Below are 25,515 nucleotides of genomic sequence, written 5' to 3'. Positions count from 1 at the left end.
CGCGCGGCGCTCTGGGCGTGCGCAATAGACCCCTCCCGGCCGCCGGCTCGTCACACACAGGAGAGAGGGAGGGAGAAGCCCACAGAATGCGAGGGGGCGGGGCGGGGGCGGGGCGGGGGCGGGGCCGGCTGGAGCCGAAGAGGGGGCTGGGCCCTGCTGGGGCGGGGCCGGGGCGGGGCCGGGGCGGGCGAGGGTGGGCGGGGCCGTCCCGGGTGGGCGGGGCCAGCGGGCGGGGCGGGGCCGGGGCCTAGGTGGGCGGGGCGCGGAGTGGGCTCCCAGCGCGAGCAGGAGCCGGGCTCCTGAATCCCGGAAAGCACCGAGTTCGGGGCCCGGTCGCGAGGGTTTCTGGTGGCGAACGGCCCCCCTGAATGCGCTGGGGGAAGTGGCGACAGGACCTCGCAGGGCCTTGCAGGGGAAGGGACCGAAGGAGAGGGCGCATAGGTTTCCGAAGGAGTTGGTTCAGCTCCGTGTTTTGAATGAGTTTACGCGCCCTCACTCGATTTTGCATGATTCATCATCATCTTTGCATGATTCTGATGGACATTTCGAAATTATTCACTGTAGCCCTTGCACCCGGAATGGTGCTTATTAGTTGGGATTTTTGCTTTACTTGCGTGCATAGTTGTTTACTCTGCATTCGAAGTAATGACCCTTAATGAAGAATGACCCCGCATGCTTTTTTTTTTTTTTTTAAGATTTATTTATTTATTCAAGAGAGACAGAGAGAGAGAGGCAGAGGAGACACAGGCAGAGGGAGAAGCAGGCTCCATGCAGGGAGCCCGACGCGGGACTCCATCACTTGACCCCAGGGTCACGGCCTCAGCCGAAAGCAGGTGCCAAACCACTGAGTCACCCAGGGATCCCCCCTCCCTATTCACATTAGCTTGCTTCACAATTTTTTTTTTTTTGCTTCACAATTTTTAATGGGGACTAGTCTTTGCTTAAGACGTTGAGTTTTGGGAAATCAAATTGGGGAGAAATTAAATAACCCAACTGATTACATTTTTAATAGGAAGAAGAGCTAAGAGGTACATTTTGAAAGTCTTAATTAGAATGAACGTAAAAATCCAAAGACTAGAATACTGATTTCGGGAAACTAGGTGTTTGATAAATTTAGCTTTCTATTGAATTAGACTGGAAAGACCTCTCTCTTCTTCATCCCTCTCCTATAAGTGTTTAACATAGTTACTTGAGATTACAGGGGTTTTTCCTGACGTTGACTTGATTTTTTAAAATTTACAGTCATTTTTCTTAGCACGTGCTTATTTTAGAAAATATAGATAAGAAAGAAAAAATCGCCCTATGATCCCAGAGAGTACCACTCTTAGAAGTTTGGTACATTCCCTTCTAGATTTTTGCCAACTGTGTATATATGTATAAATATATTAAATATATTAACAACAATATATGATGCATATTACTGTAACGTGAGTGTTTAAGTTTCTCATCAACATCACTTTTCAGTAATTTGCAATTATATATACCTGGTGTACCATTCTCCTCTTTGGATTTTATACTTCTTCTCTCAGTTTTGTCTGCTTTTTGGGTTTTCCTATTTTCCCCTGTTTTTAGTTTTTAAGGTAATAGCTTCCAGCCTTTTGGTCTTTATTTTCTCAACTCTTTTTTATTGTGGTAAACTGCACAAAACATAAAATATACCATCTTCACCAATTTTAAGTACACAATTCAGTGGTACTAAATATATTCACAATGTTGGGCAACCATCACCACCATCATCTCCAGAACTTTTTTCACCTTATGAAAGTCAAACTGCATACCCATTAAACAACTCCCCATTCCACCTCCCAGGAAGCCCCTGACAACCACTATTCTATTTTGTCTCTATGATTTTGACTACCTCAAATAAAGGAGATCGCACAGTATTTATCCTTTGTGACTGGCAAATAAAATAATTATTTGTCTTCAAAAGTTCATCCATGTTACAGCATGGACATCTGGGTTGCTTCTACATTTTAGCTATTGTAAATATTGTTGCTGTGAACACGGGTGTACCAATATCTCTGCCAGACCCTGCTTTCAATTTTGGGGAGTATATACCCAAAATTTCTGGATCGTATGGTAATTCTATTTTTAATTTTTTGAGGAACAACTATACTCTTTTTCCACATGATTGTGCCATTTTATATTCCCATCAACAGGGATAGGATTCCAATTTCTCCACATTCTCCCTAACACTTAACTTCCATTTGTTTTTTTTTGTTGTTGTTGTTGTTTTTTCATTTTTGATAGTAGCCATCCTAGTGCATGTGAAGTGTTATCTCATAGTAATTTTGATTTGCATTTCCCTAATGGTTACTAATGCTGAATATCTTTTCATGTGCTTATTGATCATTGATCATTCCCTTCTTTGGAGAAATGTCTATTCAAGTCCTTTGCCCATTTTTAAATTTAAATTTGAGTTAACATACAGTAGAATATTGGTTTCTGGAGTAGAATTCAGTGATTCACCACTTACATATAACACCCAGTGCTCATCACAACAAGTGCCCTCTTTAATACCCGTCACTCATCTAGCCCATCCCCCACCCACTGCCCTCCATCAACCTCAGTTTGTTCTCTGTTACTAAGAGTCTCTTATGGTTTGTTTCCCCACCTTCCCCCTTCCCCTATGTTGATCTGTTTTCTTTCCAAGTTCCACATATGAATGAGATCATATGGCGTTTGTTTTTCTCTGACTGACTTACTTCACTTGGCATAATATACTTGAGCTCTATCCACGTCATTGCAAATGGGAATATTTCATTCTTTTTGATGGCTGAGTCATATTCCATTGTGTATATATACCACATCTTCTTTATACATTCATCAGTTGATGAACATTTGGACTCTTTCCATAGTTTGGCTATTATTGATAATATGGCTATAAACAGCAGGGTGCAGATGCCCCTGCAGATCACTATGATTGTATCCTTTGGGTAAATACCTCATAGTGCAATTGCTGGTTTGCAGTTCTATTTTTACCTTTTTTGAGGAGCACACCAGTTTGCATTCCTACAACAGTCTTTTGCCCATGTTTTTTAAATTTATTTTTTATTGGTGTTCAATTTGCCAACATATAGAATAACACCCAGTGCTCATCCCATCAAGTGCCCCCCTCAGTGCCCATCACCCAGTCACCCCCACCTCCCTTTCTACCACCCCTTGTTCGTTTCCCAGAGTTAGGAGTCTCTCATGTTCTGTCTCCCTTTCTGATATTTCCCACTCATTTTTTCTCCTTTCCCCTTTATTCCCTTTCACTATTTTTTATATTCCCCAAATGAATGAGACCATATAATGTTTGTCCTTCTCCGATTGACTTATTTTACTCAGCATAATACCCTCCAGTTCCATCCACGTCAAAGCAAATCTTTGCCCATATTTTTAACTGGGTTGTTTGTATTTTGGTTGTTGAGTTTTGGAGTCCTCTACATATTATGTACATGAATATCTTATTGGATATATAATTTGTAAATATTTTCTCCTATTCTGTGGGTTGTCTTTTCAATGTCTTGGTATAGTCTTTTTATGTACAAAACTTAGGGTTTTTTAAAGATTTTATTTATTTATTCATGAGAGGCACACAGAGAGGCAGAGAAATAGGCAGAGGGAGAAGCAGGCTTCCTGCATGAAGCCTGATGTGGGACTGGATCCCAGGACCCTGGGATCATGACGTGAGCCAAAGGCAGATGCTCAACCACTGAGCCACCCAGGCATCCCATCTTTTCTTTTCTTTCTTTCTTTCTTTCTTTCTTTTTTTTTTTTTTGCAAAACTTTATTTTCATGAAGTTTTCAGTTTTTCTATTTTCTCTCGTTGCCTGTATCTTTAGTGTCATATCTAAGAAATCAATGGCAAAGCCAATGTCATGAAACTTTTGCCTTTGGTTTTCTTCCAAGATTTCTATTGTCATAAGTCTTATATTTAGGTCTTTGATCTATTGATTTTTAGTCATTTTTTATGTGTGGTGTAGGTAAGGGTCCAACTTCATTCTTCTACATATAGCTAATCAATTTTCCTGGAATTCTTTGTTCAGAAAACTCTGTTTTCTTCATTGAATAGTCTTGGCATCCTTGTCAAAAAATCATTTGACTATATATTTGAAGGTTTTTCTCTGGACTGTCAGTTCCATTGGTCTGTATATTGGCCATTATCCTAGTACCACACTTTTAATTAAAGTAGCTTTGTAATAAGTTTGAACTCAGCAATGTGAATCATCAGCTTTTTTGTTTTCTTCCAAGATTGTATGGGTTACTCAGCATTCCTTGAGATTCCATATGAATTTTAGGAAGTTTTTCTATTTCTGCGAAAACTGTCACTGGGATTATGATAACAATTAAGCTGTAAACCTCTTTGGATAATATTGACATCTTAATATTATTTCAATCCATGAACATGGGATGTGTTTGCATTTATTTATGTCTTTAATTTATTTTATCATTGTTTTGAAATTTTCATTGTATAAGTCTTTCATCTCCTTAAGTTAATTCCTGAGTACTTTATTCATTTTGAAGCCTATTGTAAATGTAATTGTTTTCTTAATTTCATTTTTGATTGTTTATTATTAGTTGTATAGAAATGCAACTAACTTCTGTCTGTTGACTTCATATTCTGCTATTTTGTCAAATTCATTTATTAGTTCTTTTTTTTTCATTTATTAGTTCTAACAGTTTTTGGGTGGAATCTTTAGGGTTTTCTACACATAATATCATATGCTCTGTGAACAAAGATTATTTTGTTTCTTCCTTTCCAATTTGAATGTGTTTTATCTCTTTTTTCTTGTTTAATTGCTCTGGCTTGAACTTCTAATACTATATTGAATAGAAGTAATAAAAATGGGCATTCTTGCCATGTTCCTGACCTTAAAGGAAAAGCTTTCAGTCTCACCATCAAGTATGATGTTTGCTGTGGATTTTTCATGTCGGGTTTTTATTTTGTTGAAGTAGTTTCCTTTAAAAAAAAAAGATTTCATTTATTTATGAGAGAGAGAGAGAGAGAGAGAGAGAGAAGGAGAGAGAATTTGAAGCAGACTTCACACAGATTACAGAGCCCAGTAGGGCTCAATTCCACAACCACAAGATCATGACCTGAGCTGAAACCGAGAGTTGGACACTCAACCAACTGAGCCACCCAAATGCCCCAAAGTAGTTCCCTTCTATTTCTCTTTTGTTGAGTGTATTATCATAAAAGGATGTTGAATTTTGTCAAATGCTTTTTCAGAGTAGTTGAGATCATCATGTGGATTTTTTTCCTTCATTCTGTTAATATAGTATATTGACCATTTTTCATATGTTGAGCCATCCTTGCATCCCAGGAATAAATCCCACTTGGTCATGGTGTATAATCCTTTTAATATGCTATTGAAATCAATTTGCTAGTATTTTGTTGAAGATTTTTGCATCAATACTCATAAGGGATATTGATCTGTAGTTTTCTTGTAGTGTCTTCAGCTTTGATATTAGAATAATGCTGGTCTTAGAAAATATATTATAAAGGGGTCAGTTTTTTGGAAAAGTTTAAAAAGAATTAATATTAGTTCTTTTTTATTTTTTTTTAAGATTTTATTTATTTATTCATAGAGACACAGAGAGAGAGAGGCAGAGACACAGGCAGAGGGAGAAGCAGGCTCCATGCAGGGAGCCCAACGGGGGACTTGATCCCAGGTCTCCATCACACCCCAGGCTGCAGGTGGCACTAAACCACTGTGCCACTGGGGTTGCCATATTAGTTCTTTTTTAAATGCTTGGTAGTATTCACTAGTGAGGCCCTCAGGTCCAGGACTTTGTCAGGAGATTTTGATTGCTGACTCAATCTCTTTATTAGTTATAAGTCTATTCAGATTTTCAATGTCTTCATGATTTAATCTTGATAGGTTTTGATTTCTGGGAATTTATCCCATTTCGTATAGGTTATCCAATATGTTCATAATACTACCTTATAATATTTTTTTATTTCTGTGGAATCAGTCGTGACATCTCTACTTTCATTTCTGATATTTTAGTAATTTCAGTCTTTTCTATTTTTTCTTGATCCATCTAGCTAAAACTTTGTCAATTTTATTGATCTTTTGAAGAATCAACTTTTGGTTTCATTGATTTTCCCTACTGTTTCTCTATTTTCTATTTCATTTATCTCTGTACTAATTATTATTCTTTCCTTCTGCTAACTTCAGTTTCCGTTTTTTCTTCTTAGTTCCTTAAATTATAAAGTTAGGTGGCTGATTTGTGATTTTTAAAAATATTTTATGTGTTTACGTATTTATTTTAGAGCAAGCGCCCAAGAAAAAGCACACTCAAATAAGGAGAAAGGCAGAGGGAGAAAGAGAGAATCTCAAGCAGGCTCCACTGGGAGCCTCAGTTTCGTGACCTTGAGATCATGACCTGAACCAAAATCAAGAGTTGGATGCTTAACTGACTGAGCTACTCAGGTGCCCCAGATCTTTCTTTTTTTTTTAATGTAAGCATTTATAGCTCTAAATTTTTTCCTGAGCACTATTTATACTACTTTCGCACAATTTTTGGTATGTTCTGTTTTTGTTTTCATTTAATTCTAAGTGCTTTCTAATTTCTCTTCTGATTTCTTTTTTGATCCATTAGTTGAGTATGTTGCTTAATTTCTACACTTTTGTGACCCTTTCATTTCTATTTTTGATTTCAAACTTTATCCTGTTGTAGTTGGAGAAGTACTTTGTATGATAATCTATCTTTTTAAGTCTATTGAGACCTAATTCATGGCCTGACATCTGGTCTAATCTAAAAAGTGTCCCATGTGCATTTGAAAAGAATGTATATGCTGTTGTTGGTTAGATGTTCTGTATATGTCACAATGGAATATTACTCAGCCATTAGAAACGATGAATACCCACCATTTTTTAATAATAAATTTATTTTTTTTTGGTGTTCAATTTGCCAACAAACAGAATAACACCCAGTGCTCAACCCGTCAAGTGCCCCCTCAGTGCCCATCACCTATTCACCCCCACCCCCCGCCCTCCTCCCCTTCCACCACCCCTAGTTCGTTTCCCAGAGTTAGGAGTCTTCATGTTCTGTCATTTGCTTCAACATGGATAGGACTGGAGGGGATTATGCTGAGTTAAGTAAGTCAATCGGAGAAGAACAAACATTATATGGTCTCATTCACTCAGGGAATATAAAAATAGTGAAAGGGATTATAGAGGAAAGGAGAGATAATGAGTGGGAAATATCAGAGAGGGAGACAGAACATGAGAGACCTCCTAACTGTGGGAAACGAATAAGGGGTAGTTGAAGGGGAGGTGGGCGGGGTTGGGGGTGACTGGATGATGGGCACTGAGGGGGGCACTTGATGGGATGAACACTGGGTGTTTTGCTATATGTTGGCAAATCGAACTCCAATAAAAAATATATTTAAAAAATGTTCTGTATATGTCAGATTTACTTGGTTTATTGTATTACTGAAGTCCTGTATTCATCTTTTGTCTAATTATTGTATCCATTATTGTAAGTGGGGTATTCATGTCTCCAACTGTTATTATATGGCTATTTATTTACCATTATTCTGATGGTCTGTTATTAGTATTATTCGGGACTCAGCCCTCTGAGCCTGATATGGAACTTTAGGTCCCTCTAGTGTCACGGTTAGTGACTCTGCTTGGTCTAGGCAATGTTTTATAATTTAGAGCATTGGGCCAATAGCTTTTCTCATTGGCTCACTTCTGAAGTGTGAAAGTCTTTATTCATATAACCAAGCTCCAGTTTATAGAAGACAACCACAATTGCAAAGTATATGAAAATCTAAAAACACAGTTAAGATTTATAGCCAAGATACAAGATTCAAAAGGAAAGAAGCTGTGGACTGAATTATAAATTAAATATTGGAAGAATGAGCTCAGGTTCTGCCTAGAAAAATCTGACACTGCCCTGTTGCTTTTCCTTAAGCCATTTAGTGCCTTCTGGAATTATTTCCAACCCAAGATTTCTTAACCTTTTTGATCATATATAATTTTGATAATTTTTTTAAAACTTTGTTTTTTCCCCCAGAAAAATGCTAATGTGCACATTTCATATAAATATGTATATATAGTGTTATCAGAAACATTCAGGAACCTCTCCAAGGATTTTAGGTTCAGAATCCTATTCATGCCTAATTCAAAACCAACTTTCCACATGTGATTGCCCAGCTCTTTCTGTTGCAGGGCACTGGTGATCTTGGATGTTGGTTAACTAAGGATAGTTAGAGAAACTACCTGATTACGCAGGATCAAGGAGAAAGAATAAGAAGCACAGAGAAAATGGAATTAAGCCATAATCTTTGCATTTCCCACTGAAGCTTTAAATGTATCTGTAGTCTTCACTTTAATCAAAATAGCTTAATTTAGGAAAGAAAGAGCCCACTTCTTTTTCTTTATAAAATCTTGATTTTATTCCTTTCTGAATGCTTTTCTTTTTAAAGGAGGAACATAACCACATCTTACTGAGGGGTCTCAGTTTGACAGCTTAAGTGAGGTCATGCTAGGATTCAAATATTTCTGGTCCATGATAGGAAGGCCAATGGGATGGATCTGACAAGGGTCTATTAGCAGCAAGGACCAAGCAAGCCCCTTTGGAATGATCTCATGTAAGGAAGAAACTGTTGGTTTGGGACAATGTTCCAGGGTTTGAGGGTCAAGTGTGATTTGAATACACATGGTGTCAGTCACGTATTGCCCTGCAGCTCCTATTTGACTTGTGCCTGACATGAGGAAAGAAACAATTGTGATGAAAATGCTAAAATTTTGTTTTATTAGTATCTCTGTAAGGTGTTGTAGCAGATGGTGGTGGTACCCCCATGCAAATGTGATGACTTCCTATCTGAGAGCTTTTTATTTCTACAGCAAAAAGAGCAAGCCCAGGCCTTAAGCCAGGCAAGCTGGAAATGCCAGTAAGTTAATGCCTCTGGAAACAACCCTTAGTCAATGACAGATGGGAATTTGGTGAGGAAACAGCCTGCAGCCAATGATGAAGAGCTTCTTCATCCCTCAGATTGAGATAATTCTTACATGTGTTCTACTCTGTCTCCCAGAGTCCTCCAACATGACTGGGCTTTAGGGATAAGTAGCTTGATAACACACTGTCTATTGGCTTTCTTTCCATCACTATATTACTTTTCCTACTCCCTTTCCATTCTTCCTGGGATTGCCTCCTAAATAAACTACTTGCACTTAAATCTTTATCTCAGAGGCTGTTCCTGGAGAGAAACTACTAGAAAAGGCATTGAGCAAATACAGCAACCCAAGCTTGGGAGTCAGACAGACCTGAATTCAAACTCCTTCTCACCATTGACAGTGAGCAACTTAATTTCTCTAAGGCTGTTTCTTTATCTGTAAAATGGGGAGAATGATATTGACTCTACAAGGTCAGGTTGTAAAGACAATTTTGAAAATGTATGTAAAGCATTGTGCATAGTGGCCGTACATAATAAGTGCCTAATGCATCTTGGCAATTATCATTAATACAGTATTGATGATATATTTTTTATGATTTTTATTTATTCATGAGATATACAGAGAGAGAGAGAGAGAGAGGCAGAGACATAGGCAGAGGGAGAAGCAGGATCCCTACGGGGAACCCAATGCGGGACTTGATCCCAGGACCCCGGGATCATGGCCTGAGCCAAAGGCAGATGCTCAATCACTGAGCCACCCAGGCATCCCTGATAATATTGTTAATACAGCACAGGGCAGGTTGAGGCCAAAGCTGCCTTTCACCTTCGGGATGACCTCTGAAGTAGGCTGGATGGCAGATGTGCTATTACAGGCTGTCTCTAATGAGCATCTGTGGCTTAGCTGTCTCAGTGGCATAGAGGAAGCATTGTCACAGTAAGCCAGGGCAGGAGAGGGAAATGGGAGACATCAAGTGGTGGCTTAGAAGATGAACAAGTGGCACTGCCAGTTGTGCCTAGTTTCCACCAATGGCCACAGTACGATCAGTGACTTGATATCTGGGGCCAGTATTTGCTTTGATGGCAGTTGTTTCATTAGCCTCACTCTTGGTGGATTATGCTCAGGGCTATTGAGGTTTAGTTTCTAGTTTCAGTCTCTTTTCTCAAACATACAAAGGCCCCTTCTGCTTTACGTTTTTGGCCTTGTTTTAGGGCCTTTCAAGGTGGGGCTATTCCCTCTGTTCCCTTTCACTACCCACTCCCTACTCCCAGACAAGATCATATTTGAATTCTTTGATCACAGTGAAAGAGAAACCGAGAGACTGAGGCAGGTTGAAGTTACAATTACAGTGCCAGGTTTCGCCTCTAGGGCTTTCGACTTTTCCAACAGCCTAATGTGCCAGAGTGGATATAAATGATTGGCTGCTTTGGCTAAGGTGCAGATGGCAGGGGGGACCTGGTTGTTGCCCACCCACTGCTGGTGTAGCCGGATGACCAGGGCAGATAGAATGTGTTTCAGCTCTTTTTATTACTTCACTCTAGACTAAAATAAAGGATTTAATGATAACATCCCTTCACAATCTTCTCTTGCTGATTGAGACACTAATAGATGAATTTCTCCCCCATTCAGAAGGAGGGTATGTGTATAGGAAAAGGTTGCTAACATGATTCTTACACAGCTTTCAAGAAAGAAGTGCATTGCAGAGAGAAGGAAACCAGCAACTTTGGCACACCTGGCCTTAAGAATAATAATCCCACAGCCTGTTCATCTCATCTGCTTCCTGGAAGAAAGAAAAATCTTTCAATGACCTTGTCAGAGGTCTTCAGCTCACACAGGGCAAGTCCTGAGAGGGTCCCATTACATCTGTATATGGTGTCAGAAAAATCTGCTGACATCCTCACTTTAATACTTATCTCTGAAACAAGTTATGTATGGTTCCTCGTGGAGTGACTTGCCTTTAAGTGATTTGAGTTCAGGGGCACCTCGGTGGCTCAGTCATTTAGGCTCAGGTCATGATCTCAGGTCGTGATATTGAGCCCGGGTCAGGCTCCGTGCTGGGCATGGAGCCTGCTTAAGATTCTCTCCCTCTCCATCTGCCCCACCTCCCCCCACTGTGTGCACGCTCTCTCCCCTCCCCTCTCTAAAAAAAAAAAAAAAAGGAAAAAAGTGATTTGAGTTCATGTCTTGTCTTCATGTTAGACAGTGAGCTCCTTGAGAGCAAAAATTCAGATATGATTTATTTGTATATGCCCAGAAGCCAGCGTAGCTCCTACCGGGGGTTGCCAGTTTTATCATGAAGACAAAACAAAACAAATGTTAAAAAGTTATTTGCTTATCCAAAATTCAAACTTAACTGGGTGTCCTGTATTTTATCTGGCATCTTATTCTTCACATTTAGCTAACCTTAACAAATATTAGTGAGTGAGTGCATGAGTCAATGAGTAGCACCGTACCAACAAATGGGGGACTAAACTGATAAAAATGTGGATTGACTATGGAGAAGATACTTGTCCCAGTTATGCTTAATAATCACAAAACTGTGTCTGGTTAACACATTCCCTATGAAAATCTGCCAGCCTGGCTTCAACTGGAGATACATTTTCTAACCATGCTTTGATGGCCACCTTTGCTCAGTGTCCATGTGGGAAGAATACTCATCTTCTGTGAATGTAGGTGTTTCGTTCCAACAATTTCACATCTTAATTCTGCACATTTCCGAGTTCATATGTTTGCCTAATTGTTTATTCGTGTGTGCCAGTTGTACAAGAAAATTGACATTGGATGGTGCCTGGGGTTTGGCCATTCTGAAACCCAATCATCTGTTATCTTCCTTTAAAATGGCCCAAACTGTGCTTTTACTCCAGCCGAACCCTAGGGTTTTGGGTAAAGTCATTGACCTTGATTAAACCATCAGGACCAATCCTGTTTGGGAAAAATGTATCCGAGGTTAGTTCATTGAACAATCAATCTTAAGAAAGACAGTATGTTAACCCTCCCACTCCAAATGAATTCTGTGTGGCTCCTATCCTCATTGCCCTCTTTTTGTCTGATCTCTGGGCAGCCCGGTCCTTCTTCTCCTTCTCCACTCCTCCCCTACTTGGTAAACATGAGTGTGAGTCAGTGTCACCTGAAGGGCTTGCTGAGACACCTAGGCCTGGGTCCTGCCCGAGTTTGTGACTGGACAATTTCAGGCGGCAGCCTGAGAAGTGGCCTTTCCAACTCATCACCAGGATCACTGTCCTATACTGTTCTTCCCGTCTCATTTGGGTTCTTAGTGCTTGTTCTTCACAACATTGCTCCGTCCTCCGAGCAGTGTAATACAGTAACCTCACTGTATCATGGCCTGCTAGGTTTGTTTACCCAGTGTTCTTTCCCCTCTGATGGGTAAAAGTTTACTTACACTTCCTGTTCAATGTAGTTCAGCATTCTGCTGACATGTGAGGCAGAGATCTCCCCGTCCACTTCGGCAATATATGTGTAGAGAAATTGGAAGGTGCTAAATGGGATCCGAGGAGGTCCACTGTCATGGTCAGATGATAACACTTCACAAACTATCTTGAGTGTTTTGGCAATGGTCTAAAAAGTCATAAGATAAAATGAGAACGTCACTATTCCAAACTAAATTCCTAAGACCAGTTTAAAGATTTTATTTATTTATTTGAGAGAGAGAGAGAGAGAGAGAGAAAACAAGCAGGGGGGAGGGGCACAGGGAGAGGGAGAAGCAGACTCCCCGCTGAGCAGGGAGCCCAACTCAAGGCTTAATCCCAGGACCCAGAGATCATGACCTGAGCTGAGGGCAGATGCTTAACCAACTGAGCCACCCAGGTGCCCCCTTAAATCAGTTTAGATACAAGAAAGAAAACAAAAATATTGCTCTCATAAAATGAAGTGCGAATGATGTAATATTCTGGAAAGCTTGAACTTTTTTACATCCAAATATCATTTAATTCAATCTAAAAACTATTGATGTACTGGGTGTCTTTCTTTTTTCCTTTCTTTGTTGGAGGGATACTCTCAAGGAATTAAGTTTACAAACTGCCGAATAGTTTAAGATATTTATTACTTTGATTAGAATAACCTCACTAAGGGAGAATTTGATTTTACATCCTAAAAAATCAAAATTACTTCTTATTCTTATTGCTCTCCAATCTTACCTCTAAAGGGTTGAGGTAATTAGTCTAGCTCACATGCTTGAGCAGTACTTGGACCAATGCCACATAGAGGGAAGGAGGGAGGAGAAGGGTAAGTCCTTGGGAAGACAGGAGCCCCAGATATAGGAAAAGTGACATGGAGCATTAAAGCCAGTTCTTCTAAAACATGTAGATCCATCTAATCAGAAGACCTAGTATTATAAATAACATAACATTCACCTTGTTGTTGCTGGGGAAAAATTAGTAGATGATGGGTGCCAGAAGGTTTATGGTATAGGAGCAAACACTCTTTACAATGAAACTTCAGTATTAAAAGATCATGTTCAGAATTAGGTTTTACTCACCTTGTGTCTTTAAATAAATCTACTCTTTTTTTTAAGTTTTTTATTCATTTATGTACTTAAGAGAGAGAGAGCGCGCGCACGAGCAGGGCAGGGAGGAGCAGAGGAAGAGGGAGGAGTAGGCTCCCCACTAAGCAGGCAGCCCAACATGGGGTTTGATCCCAGGACCCTGGGACCATGACCTGAGCCGAAGGCAGACACTCAACAGGCTCAGCCACCCAGGTGGCCCAATATACCTACTTTTTATATAAATTTCACAAGTGAAAGAATGTTGAGATTATGGGATAAAAGAAAGAAGTGATCTGAAAAAAGGATTGCTTAGTTCTGAATTAGCAAACATAGGTCAGCATGTATATCTTGGTAGTTTACCGAAACCAATGATGTGCAGATTATCCTTAAACACTTTTCAGGGATCAGTGAAAAATGAGTCCTGACTGTTGAACTGGGTGTGCCTGGGTGAAGGAAAAGGCAGCTGTTATGCCCCCAGAAGGCTGGCCAGCATTTGTTCCTCCTCTGCAGTTGCTGTGGCCTGTTCTATTCCCATCCTCCCTCTGAATAGAATGGATGTCTGCGTGATGCTTCTTTAACTGGTGTGTGTTACCCAGGGGTGGAAGTAGGGATTGTCAGAAGATACATGAGGATGCTGAATATATTTGACTGTCTTCCTATGGTGACAGTTTTACCTGATGACAAGTGACTTAAACATTTTTTGCATTAATTATTAATTGTAATTGATTTAATATTTAAATTTTGTTTCTTTACATTTATAAAAATTGCTATTTTATGAAATGGAATTATCAATGTATATGAATTTTAAAATGATAAACCACATTATGTCAAAGAGATTTGGGGTTTGCAGCAGGTCATTTTCGTTGACTCTCCCTTGCCCTTGGGAGTCCTCACCTGGAAACTGCTGTGAAACACTTTATGTAGGAGTGTGCCAGGCACTTCTAGGAAGGAGGGGGAGAGGCAGGCAGCCAAAGACTGGGTCAGTGAGATGGAGGGATGTATGTGTGACTCTAGGTCAGCATGACAGGGGGTTTGGGGTAGATTTGCAAGCATGCGTGCAATGAACTCCAGAATCTCTATTCATAGCTCATCTTCTCTGCTTCTCCTTTAAAAAAAAATCCCCTACTGCCTTTGTTTTGCTGTTCTTTCCCTTTAGGCTCATCCAGATTGGGGTGCTGTTAAGGGCTGAACTATGTTTCCCCAAAATTCATATGCTAAAGTCTTAACCTCAGTACCTCAGAATGTGACTATATTTGGACATAGGGCCATTGGAGAGGTAATTAAGTTAAAATTCAGTCATTAGAGTGGGCCCTAATCCAATAGGACTGCTGTCCTTCTAAAAAGAGGAGATTAGGACATAGAGACACCAGATAATATGCATACACAGAGAGACAGCCATGGGAAGAACCACGGAGGGGAGCCTAGGTGGCTTAGTCAGTTAGGTGTCTAACTCTTAGTTTCTGCTCAGATCATGATCTTAGGGTCTTGTGATCAAGCTGCTCATCGAGCTCAGAGCTCAGCAATGAGTCTGCTAAAGTTTCTCTCTCCCTCTCCCTCTGCCCCTCCCTGAACTCACTCATGCTCTCTCTCAAATAAATAATCTTTTTTTTAAAAAAGGAAGATGAAAGAAAGAAAGAAAGAAAGAAAGAAAGAAAGAAAGAAAGAAAGAAAGAAAGAAAGGAAGAAAGAAAGAGAGAGAATGGCCATTTACAAGCCAAGAGGAATGACCTGGATCATTCAGATTTCCAGACACCTGGATCTCAGATTTCCAGCCTCTAAATCTGTGAGAAAATAGATTTCTGGTGTTTAAGCCACCCAGTCTGGGGTACTTTGTTCTGGCAGCCCTACAGCATCTTTTGTTAACCATTCAAACACAAACCTTTAAGTTCTACTGTCCTCATAAAATTTTAAAGTATTTTTTAAAAATTTTATACATGGTTGAATGGATAAAGAATTCTCTGCACTAGAGCTTTTTGGAAAACATAAATAAATCTAAACTAAATAAGAATCTGCATTTTGTTGCACAAGATTTTTTGGTCAGCTGGGGGATCCACTTCATAAACAGAGCCCTTAAGCATCTGCTGAGACTCACAAACCCAGAGGTGAAAGTCTCAGAAAGTGAATTATTTGCCAACAAAACATGTCCTTCCTTCCGATGAACACAATATTCCTTTTCTATAATCAGTCCCAGTGGAACAGGAGGGAATATAGGCTAGTCTAGAGGAAGGAGTGCTGAGAGGGAAGAGGAATACAGGTCTGCACGCCACAGGCTTTTGTTTGTTTGTTTTTTAAATTTTTATTTATTTATGATAGTCACACAGAGAGAGAGAGGCAGAGACACAGGCAGAGGGAGAAGCAGGCTCCATGCACCGGGAGCCCGATGTGGGATTCGATCCCGGGTCTCCAGGATCGCGCCCTGGGCCAAAGGCAGGCGCTAAACCACTGCGCCACCCAGGGATCCCCGCCAGAGACTTTTGAATCATGGGTGTAGACTAGGAAAGCTCAGGAAAGTACTTGCCATTAGATGAAGGGAGGGAACTGGTTTTTCTAAATGGCATCAGGATCATGGTTAGCTGGTGAATTAGCAAAGGAAGGAGAAATCCCTGGGCTTGCCTCTAAGGATGTAAGGTTTAACTAGAATGCAAAGCCTCCACCAGATGCTCATGCCCTCATACCTCCACCTTGAAGTTCCCAGCAATAGTCCAACAAGAAACAGATGGGTATAATGCACCTGGTTCCTGGATTCACAGGGCGCCTGTATTTACAGACTAGGCCTTCAGGCTGACTTCACCTAGGTGTTCTGGAATGTTGGGATGATGAGGGGCACAGTCAGATACCTCAGGACCTCACTGTGATCCAAAACCAGACCTGAAGGTGTCTCAGTGGAAGTGGAGAAGGTGGAACAGAATCGTAGAATATTAGAGATGAAAGAACTTCATGGAACATCTGATCCAAACTCTTTGTTTTGGAAAGGAGATAGAAAGATACAATCCGCCTCATGGTTTCCCCTCCCCAATCTGGGAGGCAGACATGCTGAAGTAAACCTAGCAGCTGTGCTGTGAGCTAAGCAGAGGGAAGAGTGGAATTTAGTATTCCATAGTCACTTTTGGTTACTTTGAGGTATGTGGACAAGGAGAGGACTCACACATCTCTCACAAGGTGGTGAGGGTCTGGGAAGTAGAGCCCTGGAGCCAGGGAGCAGAGGAGGGCGACCTGAAAGGGTTCAGAGAGGCCCTAGAACCTGCCAGAATGATGATGAGCACGGAGGCTGGGCAGGGGGATGGTGGTGGTGCACCATGCTGTGAAACAGAAGAGACCCAGGACTTAGGCTGCAGGCAGCTAGGACCACACAGATGGTATTTATCTCCATGGATTTCAAAGGACCAAGAGTTGCGGGAAACCCTTTGCTTGGTGGCTCTGTGGTCCTGGAGTCACCATGTCCTTATTGCACATTCCACTGCCGTCTTGAAAAGCAGAGTAGTGTGGAAAAATCTGAGAGTCTGGGCATTTACCTTAAAGCCGTTTCAGGTACTAAAATTCCTGAATTGAATTGAATCTACTTAATTCTTACTTAACCCTTTGTGGGTAGGGTACATCAGGAAAATCAGAATTAACAACTGATGGAATAAAGTATGTTCCCCCTCCCACCCCAGACATCTCTGAGCATAGCGTGGAGTAAATTTGTGACCCTATGAAAATTTAATAGCATTCGTCCATTTTTTATTTTTCCTTCTGGACTTTCTCCAATCATTGGGGCTGTTCCCACAGAAGTGTGATAGTGCTGATAGGCAAAACATCTGCCCTGGCTGTATTTTCCTCTCCTCTTGGAGGAGAGCAATTTATTCATTATATCATGTTACTATACGGGTCAACGGAGACAAGAAACTGTGAATGGCCTCTCCTCTCCTTTCTCTAAAGAAATGATTATTAAGAAAGTTGCGGGGGGAAGCCCATAGGTAAAGCTGAACTACATAATATTTCTCAACTTTTGTCAGAAACAAAAATGTCAGACATGCATCCCAAGTGTATTTAAGAAGAAAGAATAAGATGGTGTTTAGATTTGTTGACTGATTCAAACTACCTTTGTGTACCGTTTGCTTTTGCAGAGGCAATAATTTTCTCATTAACTTTCAAATTTGCATATATTCTGGGACTTTTAAAAAACCATGTTTCTGATTCATTTTCATTTAAGCTATTAAAATGGTTTTAAATAAGAGTGAGTCCGTATGTAAGATGATACCCAAAGCTTTTAAATATACATATATTTATGGACTGGGTGCAGTATCTTTTTCTTTAAAACAGAAACATTCCTTTTCCAATTGTAAATCAAGTCAAATTTAGAAAAGGCATGAATTTGTATGAGCATCCTACATCCATGCTGATGTCATAACTGTAAGTCTGGAAATAGCCTCATTTTTCCTTTCCTGCTCTCTCATCTCTGATTTTTGTATCCAATTATGCTTATCAAATAGTAGTTTCCTGTAAGGCTGCACCTCTTTTTTAAAGGCTTTATTGGTATATCTTCTAGGTGCCTGGAACCTGAGTGTAAGCACATCTGCAGCTGGCTCTTGGTTATCTTTAGGAATATGAGTGGAGCAGTGATGGAAATAAATCTGAGGGCAATGATTAAAATTCATAAATAATCCAGAAGCCACATTCTAGTAAACCCTCCCCAGGGTCTGATGACAGTTTTCCCCTCTCTCCTCCTCCCCCCAGCTTCTGGCTGAGGAGCAGAGGATTGACCTAATTCAGAGAGGCATGGAAGTAGACAAGACAGGTGTGCTCGTCCTCAGCTCCAGAGACTGACTGTGTGTACAGACAGAGATACTACTCTTCTAGGCCCGGATAGAGCTTTTCCCGTAAGGAACAAAAACCAGCAAAGCTCACTTACAACTCCCAGAGAACTGCAAGCAAGAGCTAAAAACTTCAGCCATTCAATCTCCTCCGTGAAGCGGCCCACGTTCATCACACTATTAAACAGATCTGTTGGGAGACTCAGCACCTTCCACATCTGGGCCAGCTCATCTGCATGGATGATCAGTCTGCCAGCAACCTGCAGACCAGGGGACAGAAGCGAGAGAGTGAGGCACAGGATGAGAGAATGCCCCTGGAGACACTGCCCAGCAAGGCCCAGCAAGGCCAGCTGCTGCCCGGCACACAGCGGGGTGGGATGCATGGGTGGGGGTGGGTGGGTCAGGGCAGGAGGACTCTTGGCAGTTCTCTTTGCAAGGGTAGAGAAATACTCAGTGTGGTGTTAAGCATGCTGAGGTACAATTCAATCACTTTAACTCTGGGTATCAAAATTATAGGGAAATAAATAATATCTTTATATTACATTTTATCTTTTTTCTGATGTTTTTATTGTCTGCTGTTTTATCCTCAGGCTGTCCCTGTAAGGCAGATGGGGCACCTGAAAATACAACCAAGGGGGAGAGGGCTTGTCTGGGACCACTACTCGGTGGTGAGAACAGAACCAGATGTTAAGTCTCTTGCTTCTACGCTCTATGGAGTTCTTTGCACTAGACTTCACATGCAACTCTCATGCTTTCCCAAGAAAGGGTCTGGATGCCTAATAGTGCTTGGTCCCATGTGTGTCAGATCTCTGCCATGTGTGTTGCATAAGGTATTTGGCGATTAAGAAAAGATAGGGAACAAATGGCCAGTTGTTAGCCAACAATGTGATAAGACTACCGATGCCCCAATGAAGCATCACCTTCCCGAGCCCTCTGATTCTAGTGAAACACTAAGCCTCTGGGAGCAAGGTTGTTGGCTGTCAATCACCCCAAACCTTTCTGTCCTGGATTTAAAGCAGAGTATAGTGGTACTAAACCATATTTCCTGGGAACTGGCCAAACTGCAGCTCTCTTGAGTCAGACTGTCCTCATCCATTCACTGGAAAGCTCCCAGAGTGACGTGGCTGTGAAGAGAGCCAGGATTTTCCCTAAAAGGCAAGCTTAGGTCTGCACCTGGGGTAACTGGGGAACTAAATTATGCCTGTCTCCAAACCATGACTGGCATCCTATTATGGTCTTGAGCAGTAAGGGGGGCGGTCATGGTAAAGGGACTATGGATCTGCACTTTTCTGGGGAGGAGGGATTAGTATTGAATTGAGCCCCTGGACACTTTGCCAGCTTCAGGGAAAGCTGGGATGACCCCTGCTAATAACTCAGCTATTTCAATATCATTCCTATTTCCCCAAGAGAAGATTTGCTTCCAAGGCATGGTTTAGTGAATTGTATGATACTGAGTGGCCAGCTGGCTGGGTGGAGATGGTGGGCTTGTGTCTGTACCCACCTGGCCTCAGCATGGCCCATCCTCCCCCTTGCTGCTGTGGTCCGGCCCTTACCCGAGAATGCAGGATCTTTAACAGCTCAGGTGTAAGCTCTGCCCAGTTAGACAAAGCCACTCGCTCAGACCGCTCTCTCACTGGAGGAATCTCTCCACGGGACATAGCCCCGAAATAACTGCAAGAAGAGAGTTAGGGGTTGGGGAGGCATCGGCTGCTCCAGGGGCCTCTGGCTGTTTTGAGAACCCCCACCCCTTTTTCTTGAGGGAAGGGGCTGGAGGACAGAACACTTGGTAGGAGCTTCTAGATGCCAGATGTTTCGTGTAGTTCACTTACCTACAGGAAAGGCCTGAGTGTGTTACTTGCCACTCAAGGTATAAAGAACACTTAAGGAGTAAAAAGGTTAGTTTGTCTCTAAGGATGAGGAGTAATTAACACAAATTTTGGTGTGGAATTCCTTGAAGAGCACTGAGTCTGGGATTTTTTTTTCCCAGTCATGCTTCTAAATGTTTTATATATACACATGTGTGTGCCCACGTATACATACACACATAGACATATAATATATAGTAGGAGATAGATAATATATATGTATCAATGTATTATACATTATATAGTATCAATATCAATGTATCAATAATTATACATTATATAGAACGCAACATGTACGTGGACGTATATAATATAATACATAAGATAACAGTAATTTGTGTCTCTCCTATCATGTCTATTATATATAATACACATGGTTATATAATTTCTAATATGTGCAGAGATATATACATATACATATATACATAGATTATATGTATTATATGCATTATATAACATATATATAATAGGAGAAAGAAAAATCATTGTTAGATTAAATCCCCCACTCTCTTTTATGGAGGAAGAATCCTGGTACCTAGAGGAACTGTTTTTCAAACATAAAATGCCTCTTTTTAGTAACATGGCTAGTGACATACTTTTTTAAAAAATATTTTATTTACTTATTCATGAGAAGCTGAGACACAGGCAGAGGGAGAAGCAGGCTCCATGCAGGGAGCCTGATGTGGGACTCAAACCCGGGTCTCCAGGATCATGCCCTGGACTAAAGGCAGGCAGGCACTAAACCCCTGAGCCACCCAGGGATCCCAGCTAGTGGTGTACTTAAAGCTGATTATCAGGTAGTGGGTACTATGTAATCGTGGTAATAAGTAATATACAATCTTGGAAAAAAGTTGGAAGAACAAGAGAGTCACCTGTACAAGAAAGGGGAGGAGAGGGCGGTGCTCTCAGCGGGGGGCCAGGAAAGGTTCCAGCTGGAAGTAGTGAAGCTTGGGCTTCAAGGGAGAAGAGAGAGAAGGCTGGCAGGGCACCCAGAGAGGCTCAGGTGAGAAGCCACAGGGGGTGGGGATGATCTTACATGGAGTACGTGAGGTTAAAACCCTTCTCTATCTTTCCTCAAAAATTTTAATGAAGTCTACTGCCCACTGACGCTTAGTGACTCTGAGTACAATATGGAAAAAAAATACTGAGTCCTATTTCAGGATTAGATAAAAAAGGTATTAGGGACGCTTGAGGGGGTCAGTGGTTGAGTGTCTGCCTTCGGCCCAGGGTGTGACCCTGATGTCCTGGGATCAAGTCCCACATCAGGATCCTTGCAGGGAGTCTGCTTCTCCCTCTGCCTGTGTCTCTGCCCCCTCCTCTCTCTCTCTCTCTCTCTCTCTCTCTCTCTCTCATGAATAAGTAAATAAAATCTTTTTTAAAAAGATAAAAAGGTATTAGATAAAAAGGCCTGGGCGCCTGAGGCTGAGTCGGCTAGCATCCGACTCTTGGATTCAGCCTGACATCATGGCTGGTGGGATTGAGACCCATGGTGGGCTCTGTGGTCAGCAGGACTCTGCTTGGATATTGTCTCCCTCTGCCCCTTCCCTCGCACACACGTTCTCTCTCTCTCTCTCTCTCTCTCTCTCTCTCAAAAACAAATAAATAAATATTTTTTTTAAAGATAAAAAAGGGCTGCCTGTAGCAGGGAACCGACATAAGGAATGGGTCACTGATGCTATCTGGAAGGGTCTGTCCCCATCACAAGCCTTGTTATTACCTTATCCCCGGATCCCATGCCTCTGCCCCTCTCTGCTTTAGTTTTCATGAATAAATATTTTCATTATTTTTCTCCAGATCCAGTAGCATAAAAAGAATACAGAGGGGATTTTGTAGAAGCCCAGAGGGTATTTTGCAGAAGCCCGTACTAGGGTCAAGCTATACAATGGTGGGGACGAACCATCGCCTGACTCTATGTCACAGAGCAATGCGGTGCTAAAACTAACAGGGACCAAAACAATACCTTCCAGGTACCCCTTGGAGGTCAGCAGTGGGGAGGGCAGAAGAAATGCTGTCTGGATACCCTTTACCATGTGCATGAGCGATTTCCACAGACAAATCAGTTTGGGGGTAAGTGTGCGTTCAGGGTGACAATAGGAGTGGGCTGTAGAAATGTGGGTGGCATAGAAGGGAGAGGCAGAAACACAGCACCTCATTTGACCGAAGAGACTTCCCAGGGAGAGGGTGACACCCAGCAATGTCTTTGGACTTTTTTAGCCAGGCTGGTGAGAGAATGTGGAAATTAGACCGTAGCCATGGATTTAGTACCCTGTGGGTCATTTAGCTTCATTCACGATGAACAATTCCACGATTATTCATGTACATTAGACATTTGTGTGGTCACACACACTACAAGGCCAGTTTACGTCTTGGAGGTGATTTCTTCACTGACAGCACACACACAGGGAGATTCTTGCTCGTGATGAATCAAGCACATATTTTGTCTTGGAAATACTTTGTGGAGTCTTCACAAAGTGCTACAGGCTTGTGAGTCACATAAAACTTTCTGATAAGTGCTTTTCATGTCTGAAGAGATGGAGGGTGCTCTGAGGTCACGCTCCCTTTTTTCATTGTAGTTAAACTACACACTGATTCTTCACGGATATCTAAAAAATTTATAGCACATGATACAAAGCGGGAGCAAGCAGGCTACAGCGGTGGAATGTTTTCTCCCATAAATGTCAGGGACAATGGCAAGAAATGTCATTTTTCTTGTTATAAAGCAGCAGCATAATAAAATGTGTGTGGGGGGGTTAAACTATGGTATAGCTTAAAACAAAGTCTGTCTGGGTAGGCCAAAAAGAAATTAGTCTTCTGATTAGACAGTGCAGGCTTAAGAGATAATATATGAAATTTAGAATGGAAAACTAAACAGTGTTCATTACTAGAAAAGCAATCCCATTATGTCCCTTTTTACGAGCGCCACTGGCTTATTTTTCCTTCCGTCTGTAAAAACTTCATCTGGACCCACGGCGGGAGCAGGATGGAGTGGCCCAGAGCCTGCCGGGCTCCCCTTGGGTCACACTGCGTGCCTTCTCAAGGTGTCCACACCTTCTAGCCACCTGCTCAGATACCTCAGGACATTCATCCTCCCCTCCCCCAGCCCACCAGCAGGCTCAACCACCTGACTCCCCCTTGCCCACGGAACCGCTGCTAAGGAGGTCACCCTGAAGCGGCCACACGCGCTGAAAATGATCCGTGTGTGTGTGTGTGTGTGTGTGTGTGTGTGTGTGTGTGGTTAGCTCCCAGCTCCAGCCTCAAGCCCCAGGCCCCCGGGTCCCCATCACATTCCCAGCTCAGACACCTTGTGTGGGCGGCTGGCTCCAGGGCAGCTCCTGAAAGCCCCGCCCCCTCCGAGTTAGAGACCCACGTCCCTCCCGCTCCTGAAAGCCCCGCCCCCTCCGAGTTAAAGACCCACGTCCCCCCGCCGCTCCTGAAAGCCCCGCCCCCTCCGAGTTAGAGACCCACGTCCCTCCCGCTCCTGAAAGCCCCGCCCCCTCCGAGTTAAAGACCCACGTCCCCCCGCCGCTCCTGAAAGCCCCGCCCCCTCCGAGTTAGAGACCCACGTCCCTCCCGCTCCTGAAAGCCCCGCCCCCTCCGAGTTAAAGACCCACGTCCCCCCGCCGCTCCTGAAAGCCCCGCCCCCTCCGAGTTAGAGACCCACGTCCCTCCCGCTCCTGAAAGCCCCGCCCCCTCCGAGTTAGAGACCCACGTTCCTCCGGCCCCCCACGCTCAGTTTTGCAGCCTTGTGCACTGCGTGGACATCTGCACGTCGGAGCCAACTCGTTCCAGGAAACACTAAAGAAAATAACAGTTTCCCGCAAAGACAAGCCACGGGAGGTCTCTGGTTGGGGCCTGAATGAGCCCGACTCGCAGTGCGGGGCCCGTGGGGTGGGGGTGGGGGTGGGGGCTCAAAACGGCGCAAGCGCAGAGCTGCGTGCTGCTCCCTGGTGCTGAGCCCCGGCCCGCCCGGGTTTAGGGCCGCGAGGGCAGGCGGGGCAGCTGTGCGGCTCCCGCGCTCCCTTCCCCCGGGCCCCCAGGGCGTCGGGGGCAGCCGCAGGTGCACGAGCGGCCGGGCCGTGGGGCTCTAAGTCACGCTGGCCGCCGCGGGACCCTCCGCCCACTGCGCAGCTGGGTCGCTTAGGGGCGGGCGGAGGAGGGTGGGGGAGGGCGGCTCGCCCTCGGCCCGTGGGAGGCATTTCTGCGTGGATTTGAAAGCAGCAAAGCAGGGGATGGGGGGGGTGACTGGGTGACGGGCACTGAGGGTGGCACCGGGCGGGGTGAGCACTGGGTGTTGGCAAATGGAACTCCAATAGAAACATATACATAAAAAAATATAAGATATGCCAAATTGGAAAAAAAATAAAGCACCAAAGCAGTCCGAGAGCCGAACATCACAAAGATTGTGCTAATCGGCCCCGACTGCCTAGGCTGCAGCCAGGACTACCTCCTCAGCGGTGGGGATCCCCCCTCCCCGCCCCACCTCCACCTCCACCTCCACCTGCGGGGATGGGGGGTGCTGGGGCACAGGTGGGAAGGGTACGTACTCCGCAGCCCACTGGATGAGGTCCTGCGGCTGGGTGCGAATGGCGGCCTTGGTGAATTGCTTCAGCAGCTCCGGCAGCTCTGGGGGGATGCATATTTGCTTGTCTGTCTGAGGCATTGATGGGTCGACCTGTTGGCAGGGGAAAGAGAAATAAACAAATCGGGACTCTATGAATCATAAAATGACAGGAATCCTGGAGAGAGGCCACTCAGCCTCGGTTTGACCTGAGATCTGCTGGGGCCTTCACTACCCCCAAGGTGTAGGCATTCTGCTGCTACGCAGATCCAAAGTCAGAAAATGGGTTACTGATCCTCGCTTTTTGTTCTTGTAAATAACTATGCCCTTTACAGAAAAACCACACAGTACTTCATTTAACAAGCAGAGAGCAGCAAGAAGCAAAAATATCCCCTAATGATGTCACCCCAAAATATTGGATGTCTCCTTCCAGAATTTTTTCAGTGTAAATATGTTTGTATAAATACGATTAAAAGGGGATCTCTGGGTGGCTCAGTGGTTTAGTGTCTGCCTTCTGGCCAGGGGGTGATCCTGGAGACCCCGGATCGAGTCCCACATCAGGCTCCCTGCGTGGAGCCTGCTTCTCCCTCTGCCTGTGTCTCTGTCTCTCGTGAATGAATAAATAAAATCTTTTTTAAAAATACAAATAAAATAAAATCATGCACAGCAGCATATCCTGAACATCTTCCTTGTCACACACACAAAACTATTAGAGCAGAATAAGTTGTAGCAAAATTTACTCTGTGAAACCTCTATATTATTTGAGTAGATTATTTCCAAATAAAAATAATCATTAAATGGCCATTTGGTGAATATGTCTCCTTACATCGACATGTATTTATCTGTTCTAATTGTAAAAGAGAAAACTTGTACATTTCATTCAAAAAATTCTGGGACAAATTGA

At 42.9% G+C, this 25,515-nt stretch overlaps 1 protein-coding gene across 1 annotated transcript in view; it reads right to left on the bottom strand.

Moving 5' to 3' along the window:
• Positions 1 to 11,618: 11,618 nt before the first annotated feature.
• Positions 11,619 to 25,515, bottom strand: part of ROPN1 (rhophilin associated tail protein 1) — a 35,068-nt gene continuing 21,171 nt past the window's right edge. Inside the window, exons 2-6 of the mRNA XM_077883710.1 lie at positions 24,598 to 24,725; positions 19,742 to 19,859; positions 18,287 to 18,448; positions 12,295 to 12,470; positions 11,619 to 11,816 (exon numbers count right to left, since the gene is read on the bottom strand). Coding sequence (XP_077739836.1) covers positions 11,750 to 11,816; positions 12,295 to 12,470; positions 18,287 to 18,448; positions 19,742 to 19,859; positions 24,598 to 24,713 — 639 coding nt within the window. The 5' untranslated portion in view covers positions 24,714 to 24,725 and the 3' untranslated portion in view covers positions 11,619 to 11,749. The remainder of the gene's footprint in view (positions 11,817 to 12,294; positions 12,471 to 18,286; positions 18,449 to 19,741; positions 19,860 to 24,597; positions 24,726 to 25,515) is intronic.

Source organism: Canis aureus, chromosome 35, assembly GCF_053574225.1.
Source record: "Canis aureus isolate CA01 chromosome 35, VMU_Caureus_v.1.0, whole genome shotgun sequence".
In the NCBI taxonomy this organism is placed as follows: domain Eukaryota; kingdom Metazoa; phylum Chordata; class Mammalia; order Carnivora; family Canidae; genus Canis; species Canis aureus.
The sequence above is the reverse complement of the archived record's forward strand: the minus strand, read 5'-3'. Positions and strand labels throughout refer to the sequence as shown.